Below are 7,568 nucleotides of genomic sequence, written 5' to 3'. Positions count from 1 at the left end.
AGTGGAGCCAGTGGGTGACGGAGGCCAGGCACAACATAAACAGGCAACACCCATGCCTCCCGGCCTGGAAAGGACTTCCTAACGCCACTGGTCCATGCCCCTGCCTTTTAGCTGAAAACCACATGGATGGAGGTCTCGTTTCTAAAAATCCTCAAGAACAAGGTCTACCACCCCTGAGTCACCTGTTAGGCTCACACTTCACAGTATTCACTGACCCTGGATGGGTTTGCTATGTCTAACCTCATTCTCCCTGGCTGTCCTTCCAGCCCAATTCCTCTTATGGTCTCTATGGAAATAAAAGTTAATCACCTGCACACTCTGAACAGTAACCCAGGAGGTAAGATCAAGAGAAAACAAAAGCCATCGAGGAAGGGTGGCCTGGTTCAGCACCACCAGCTGTGGTCCTCAGGGTCCCCAGCCCTGTTCTTCCATCCACTCTTGGCTCTGGGAGTGGGTGGTCTGGAGGGGTGGGGAGTCCACCTAGTGGGCCACAGGTGGAAACAGCTGGCTGACCCGAGAGGCCCAGGGGCTGCCCCCGAAAGAGAAACAGGCCTACTGCCTACCAGGTCAAAGCCGGGGCAGCGCCGTCCTCCTCCTGAGTGAAATGAAGCAGAGACAGCAGGAAGGTCTGTTTTTAATGAGTATCTTTAAAAGCCTTTGCAAAGTAGACAGAGCCCAAGGCAGCTTGGAAACCCACACTGATGACAACAGACTCTCACTTCCAGATGCCCTGCAAGACAGAAATGGTTCTGCTAAATCCGGACTGTGGCTTTCTCCCACCTCCCATTAAAAAAAGAAAAAAACCCCAACCTTGGAAATCACTTCAGATCATCCTGCCTGTGAAATGTGTGGCGGCCCTAATGGCCTCGCCTGGTTTAAAGGGGAGGGGAGCAGGAAAGCGCCCAATCCCAGATGCAGAGGGCAAGTGCTCCCACCTTTCCCAGGGCCTCTTGGCCCCACCACCAAGGACTCGGGGAGAAGGCGTCTGCAGAGCAGAGCACCCTGCGATTCTGCAATCAGAGAGCAAGGGCTGGATCCGAGGAGATCCCACCCCCATTCCCCTGTCACTCTCTCTACCCCTCACTACTCCCACTTCCTTTCTCTTCCTTTCACCACAGAACGAAGACATGCTAGACACACCCTGTGCCTCTCCTCAGTCCCTAATCCCCAAAATAGTGCCAAGAAAACGAAACACTGGCATGAAACTTCTGCTTCTCCGTTTGCTTTCTTTCACACCCTGGGCCCAGAAAGCCAGGGCTTCTGTTCACAAGAGTAAAGGAGTCTCTGTCTGCAAAGAGGTTGACACCCACCCCCGGGCTGGATCCTTTCTGGTCTCCCTCAGCAGCTGAGCATCGTGATTCTGCTAATTAAGCCTCTTTCTTCTGCTTAATTAGCTGCGTGTGAATCTTGTTGGGAAGTCTTGGATCCGTGAAATAGTCTGGGATAAGAATCAAAGAGAAGAAATCATCTAAGCCCAAGAGACAAAGGCTGGGGGGCAGCTTACTCTGCTAAAAAGTTAGGCTGGCTCGGTCTTAGCCGGCTGTGACTAGTGGCCCCGCTTTGCCACGATGAGATGTCACAGCAACTTCTGAAATCACTGCCCCCTTTACCACCACCCCACACCGCCGCCTGCACCTCCCTCCCCAGCCGTCCTGGGCCTGCCAGCGCCAGCGTTCCCAGGAAGAGCTTCCACGGGGCGGCCCCCTCCCTCCACACCGCCCTCCTGGGCTTGCTGATGCCCAGGGAGCCATCGGAGGGCTGAGCTCTGGCTTTTCTGCTCCCGGCCCATCTTGGGGCCCAAATAAATGCCAAGTGTTATTCTTGTCTCCACTGGGCCTGCCCGCCCCTGTCTCTGCCTGTCACGCCCTCTCTGAGAATATCCTCTCAGAGGAGACAGGCTCTGGGAGAGTGACGACAGAAGAGGGTGTTAGACTCACAGCATAATGTGAACCCGAGGCAGCATCTGCCGTGGCAGCAAAGACGTACTTCGGTTCAGTTGGAAATGGTTGGCGGATGTAACCAACTCCCAGGGCTCCCAGGGCCCAAGAACCCGCCCAGCCCAGCCCCTCCCCTCTAGATACCACTGACCTTAAGCCAGCTCGGGGCAGTGGAGCCCATTAGAGTCACCTGGGGAGCCTTTAAAACTGCAGAGGCCAAGCCAAGCCCCACCCCAGGCTAATTAAGTACAAACCTCCGGGTGGGCCTGGCCTCTGTGTTTTAAAAGCTCCCAGGTGATTCTCATGTGCAGCAGGGGAGAACCCTGCTTCCAGATTCCCAGGGAAGGAGCTGCCACTACATTCGGTTGGGAATCTCAAAATCCTTAACCCTCGCCGTAAGCAAGTTCTGCCTCACTTCTTACCTGTCCCCATTTTGAGGAAACGACCATGGACGAAAGAGCCTTCTGCAGAGAGCTCCCTTGGGGGGCACCGGGTGAAGACATGGCCCAGACTTGCAGGGAGAACCCTGGGCTTGTCCGAGTCTAAATTCACAAGAATGCTCCTTGGGCTGGTTTATCAAACACTCGGAATGGGCCCCGCCTTACTCACCTGCAGCAAATTCTCGGATGTTTTCTGGCCTTTTCAGAAACATTTCTCTGGAAAACATGAAGGGACAGGGGTAGGGAGGGAAAGCAGGCTTTATGGCCGGCGGCTGTGGCCGGGTGAGGTTGTGCTGCAGCCAGAGGAAGCTTGTCATGTGTTCAGCAAACGTGTTCCCAGAACCAGAGACGGAGCCAGGGCGGGCAGCAAAGATGAGGGCAGCGGGGCAGACTGCAAGCCCACCGTCTCCTGAGTAGGTTTCACCGTGAAGCCCCAAGCCTTCAAAGGGTTCATCGTTTTGCCCGAGTTCAGAAAGCAAGTGACTAAAGGGAGAGAGGGCCTGGGTTTTGCCCAGCCTCCCCAGCTCTACTGGAGGGCCTGGGCCTCAAGCACTAAGGATTTGGCTTCCCTTCTTCTCTTCCACTTCAGCTTGAGAACTAGTGAGCACAGACTGTGTGTAAATAACTGCACTAGATGAGAGAGGTTGGGATATTTTTAAAGATAAAATGTAGCCCCACCTTAAAGGAATTACAGTCAAGATAAAGGCAATGGGTAAGTTCCCGAGTGTCCAACAGGCCACCTCCAGGCAGCGCTACAGGAGGATAGTCGTGTGTGGGAGTCAGGGACAGGAGGCTACTGAGAGCAGGACCCCAACATCTCCGCAGAGCTGGCACTTGAGAGGAGCCTTGAGGTGCACATGGGGTTTCAGCGCAGGACAAGGGCTGAGGGACAAGAGCATGCAGACCCAGGCAAGCCCCAAGCACAGGGGCTGGGAAGTGAAACCCCGTGTTCTATCGATGGTGAACTTCCCAAGGGCAGGTACTGGGTTGTATCCACCTTTGTACCCCCAGGACCCAGCAGAGCACACAAGGAGCGTCAGTGCCCCTCCATGAGGGTCAGTGGAATGATCAGGGAGGTCCGGTCTGGCCAGAGTAGGGGGCACAAGAAGGGAGTAGTGGGAAGCTAAGGAGGCTCTATTATGGGTTCATGAAGGTCTGGAAGAGACATTTATACTCAATTGAAAAGACAGTGGCGATGCATAAATAAAGTGTGGCATAGTCACACGGTGGAATACAGGACAGAAAAGGGAATGGGGATCTACATGATACTGTTGGGAAAAGAAGCCAGGCACAATGGAGTACAGATTGTAGAAATCCATGTATATAAAGGCAAACCAGATTTGTGCTCTTAGAAGTCAGGATGCTGGCGACCTTTTGGGGGGAAGTGGCCGGAAGGGCCTGAGGTGCTAGTCGGGTTCCGGTCCTTGATCTGGATGCTGGTGCCTGTGTGTCCCAGCTTGTGAAATGTATCCAGGTTAGGAGATGCCACTTTTCTGTACTCTGTATTTCAATAGAATGGTTTTGGTTTTGGTTTTTAAAAGCGATGGAATGGATCCACTGAAGATTTTTCCAGCCAAGGAATGATACGATCAGTGCTGTATTGGGGAAGATTCGTCAATCTAACATTTAATAAAGCCTTTCTCAAATTTCACTCTTTGCTATCATATCTCCAGCCTAAAACCTGAACTCTCTGGGTGCCTAAATCCCTACTCTTTCCATTTTTCAGGTTCAAGATTCAAGGTATTAAGAGTTCTGGCCCAGCCCATGTGGCTCAGTGGTTGACCCAGGAACCAAGAGGTCACCGGTTCCATTCCTGGTCAGGGCACATGCCCAGGTTGCAGGCTCAACCAGTAGGGGGAGTGCAGGAGGAGGCAGCCCATCAATGATGCTCCTCTCTCATCGATGTTTCTATCTCTCTATGCCTCTCCCTTCCTCTCTCTCTAAAAATCAATTTAAAAAACCATACTTTTTAAAAAGGAGTTCTATACGCTGTGTGTATGAGTTTAGACTAGAGAGCTGTGGCTGAATGGCCATAAATCACTAGGATCAGAAAACCCAAGTGCGGAGCTTGCTTCCCAACAAAAGTCCGGAGCTTCTGGTGGCTTGGAGTGAGCCCAGAGCAGAGACCTGCACCACAGGGAAGACCGGTGAGCTGCCCAGGATTCCGCCCCCTCTCCTCCCTTCCTCTCCTTCACTGGAAGGACCGTCGGGAGCATCCAGTACAGAAGAGGGCCTGATTCTGGTTCATCCTGGCACCACCCAAGGGAAATAACAAGAACACCAAGAGCAACCCAAACTTCAAACACTTCCTCTCCCCCTCCCACCTCCACCACAGAAAGAGAAAGGCCTGAAAGGGGCCAGGAGGGTTTCCTGTAGGGGAGTTCGGGAACAGCGAATGGGAAAGCCTGGTGCCCTCCTTGGCCTGGGGAAGGGGGTGATGAGGAAGGAAAGGGAAGGTGCCTCGGCTGCCCTAACAGCTAGGCACAGAGGTCCAGCTCCTGGAAACTTCCTGGAAGAGAAGCGGGGCCATCCCTGACAGGTGACAAATCAACGCCCTCTTCATTCACCCCCCAAGGATTCTAATCCTTCCATTTGTGAACAACACAGACAGACGGTGATTTGATTCAAGCTTTTATCATCTCTCTCCTGATGGAATTATTTCTAACTTGGATTGCAAGCTCCCCACGATAGGAAGGCCATTATTCTTATTTCCCTTTAGAAAAAAAGGTGCAGCCCAGCCAGCATGGCTCAGTGGTTGAGTGTCTACCTATGAACCAGGAGGTCAAGGTTTGATTCCCAGTCAGAGCACATGCCCGGGTTTCGGGCTCAATCCCTAGTGTGGGGCATGCAGGAGGCAGCCCATCAATGATTGATCATTGATGTTTCTATCTCTCCCTCTCCCTTCCTCTCTGAATTCAATAAAAATATATTTAAGAAAAAAAAAAGGTACAAAAAGTGATGGCCTGACCCCCAGGGCTGACATTGACAGAGGACTCTCTAAACTATCTTTTGCCCAGGCCTTACCCTAGACCAGTGGTCGGCAAACTCATTAGTCAACAGAGCCAAATATCAACAGTACAACGATTGAAATTTCTTTTGAGAGCCTAATTGTTTAAACTTAAACTATATAAGTAGATACATTTTTATTAACTTAATTAGGGTACTCCTAAGGCTTAGGAAGAGCCACACTCAAGGGGCCAAAGAGCCGCATGTGGCTCGCGAGCCGCAGTTTGCCGACCACTGCCCTAGACCAGTGGTTCTCAACCTTGGCTGCACATTAGAATCACCTGGGAATCTTTTTAAAATCCTGATTTCTGGGCAACGAAGTGGGAAAAACAGGGGCTTGGGTCCTACTTCAGCAACTTGGAGGTGGTACTTCACCTCTCAGAACTTAACCTGAAAGCCTGTAAAATGGAAGTGACGATAAGCTGTCTTTTGTAGAGTCGCTGGGAGGATCAGCAGGAGTGTACCAATGCCGTCACTGTGTGGGCACGGGGGACACCAAACATGGCTCCACCAGCTTAGAGCTTGGGTCCAGGGAGAGAAACGGAAGATCGACAATGCAATTACAGTACAGCGTGATAACTGCTGATGTCGGACACCAACACGGTGCCTGCAAATGGAAGCCATTATTATTATTTAAACCTTGCCGATGTGGTTATAGCCAAACAGTATTTGAGATCGTTCTGTTCTATTGTTTTCACCCCTTGCGGCTCCCCCTCGGTTCTTTGTCTTTCATCCCATTAGGAGACTTTTCTACTCAAACAAACGCCATACTGAAAGGCAGTGTGGGGGAAGGAGAGAGCATGCTCCGGGAGATGAAGGAAAATGGTCTTTCCCCCAAGACTTACAGAGGAGTGACTCAACTCTCAGTCTTTCTGCAACTATGTTCTCAGGTAGGGAAAGGCCAGACACCTGAATTTTTTAAAAGTTCTAATGATTTCATTAAGAGTCTCTGATAGAGAATGATGTTCTAGGCCAGCGGTTCTCAACCTGTGGGTCGCGAGCCCTTTGGGGGTCGAATGACCCTTTCACAGGGGTCGCCTAAGACCATCGGAAAACACACATATAATTACATAATGTTTTTGTGATTGATCACTATGCTTTAATTATGTTCAATTTGTAACAATGAACTTGGGGGTCACCACAACATGAGGAACTGTATTAAAGGGTGGCGGCATTAGGAAGGTTGAGAACCACTGCTCAATGGCTTGCCCATTGAGTTTCACAAAGCCCACTTCCTTCTTCCAAGTGTCACAAGGTATATAGTTACCCTGACAGCTACAGTGAATGAATATTAATATTTTTGAGACTTTAGAGGTAACTGAAGGAAACCTCTAGAGATAACTCAAGAAAACCCTGGATGCCACAAATCCCAGAGTTGGGAAGAATTAAACCTTAGGATATTTTGTACCTTTCAGGCCAGCAGGAAGCGATAGGGGTGCTTACAGAAGGGAGTCCCTCACGCTCACCTATCCCCAGGCTGGGCACAGTGCTGCCACCCCTTGCTCCATGCCAGCCTGGAATGCCACCTACCTGTAGAAACCACTTAGCAGCAGCTCCACTTCCTTGTGGGATCTTAGGTACTTCTCGTTAGCAATCCGCGTCTGAATCTGGGGACAAGAGCAAAGCGGCACATGCTCCGTGAGGAGGCAGATTTCGGGGTTCAAGCCCTGGTGGTGTGAAGGGCTGGGGAGCAACGCGCGCTTTTACCCGGCCCTCACGCAGGACAGTTGAACAGTTCAGCCCTGTTGTCTTAAGATCAACAGCTCCATGCTGCCTCCTGCTCGGCCTGAAGCGCCTTAACTACAGTCGCGTCTCCATTGTCGGGAACACCTGGTTTGTACCTAAGTTAACGTATCGGTCAGTCATTTCGGTCCACTTCTTGGTCCAGGTCCCTGTGTTAGTTCTTCCTGCACTTTGAGGCGCCCGCCAGAGCCCCGTCCAGGGATCCGCCGGGGTTCTCCCCGGGCCTTCCCCCCTTGGTCGGGAACAGGCTCCCCTCACTCGGGGTTCTCCTCCCTGTCTGGGCCCTTATCCTGGGGGAGCCGCGCTTGGCTGGAGGCGAGGGCGGAAGCGCACCCACCTTGTAGTCGCGCAGCTTTTCCAGCTGCTCGGGGCTCAGCGCCCCGGGGTCAGGCCCCAGCTGCCCGTCCTCCATTGTCGTCATCTTGTTGTGGTCGTCAAGGCG

At 52.0% G+C, this 7,568-nt stretch overlaps 1 protein-coding gene across 1 annotated transcript; it reads right to left on the bottom strand.

The window, feature by feature from the left end:
- Positions 1–614: 614 nt before the first annotated feature.
- On the bottom strand, positions 615–7,562 carry RIIAD1 (regulatory subunit of type II PKA R-subunit (RIIa) domain containing 1). The gene is made up of 5 exons (XM_005880620.2): positions 7,464–7,562; positions 6,914–6,990; positions 2,547–2,593; positions 1,311–1,438; positions 615–730 (listed from the first exon to the last, which is right to left on the bottom strand). Exons 1-4 carry the CDS (start codon positions 7,545–7,547, stop codon positions 1,368–1,370), a joined length of 279 nt encoding a protein of 92 aa, XP_005880682.1. The 5' UTR covers positions 7,548–7,562; the 3' UTR covers positions 615–730; positions 1,311–1,367.
- Positions 7,563–7,568: the final 6 nt, after the last annotated feature.

The sequence above is a fragment of the Myotis brandtii genome, unplaced genomic scaffold, assembly GCF_000412655.1.
Source record: "Myotis brandtii unplaced genomic scaffold, ASM41265v1 scaffold643, whole genome shotgun sequence".
In the NCBI taxonomy this organism is placed as follows: Eukaryota; Metazoa; Chordata; class Mammalia; order Chiroptera; family Vespertilionidae; genus Myotis; species Myotis brandtii.
This window is presented reverse-complemented; position numbering and strand designations above follow the sequence as displayed.

What these genes read in the sequence shown, in the direction of transcription:
- RIIAD1 (XM_005880620.2), bottom strand. Translation starts at nt 7,547, where the DNA reads ATGACGACAATGGAGGACGGGCAGCTGGGGCCTGACCCCGGGGCGCTG. An exon ending in CTGCTAAGTGGTTTCTACAG is followed by an intron (nt 2,594 to 6,913) that starts GTAGGTGGCATT and finishes CATGTTTTCCAG; the next exon opens with AGAAATGTTTCTGAAAAGGC. An exon ending in CATCCGAGAATTTGCTGCAG is followed by an intron (nt 1,439 to 2,546) that starts GTGAGTAAGGCG and finishes TTCTTATCCCAG; the next exon opens with ACTATTTCACGGATCCAAGA.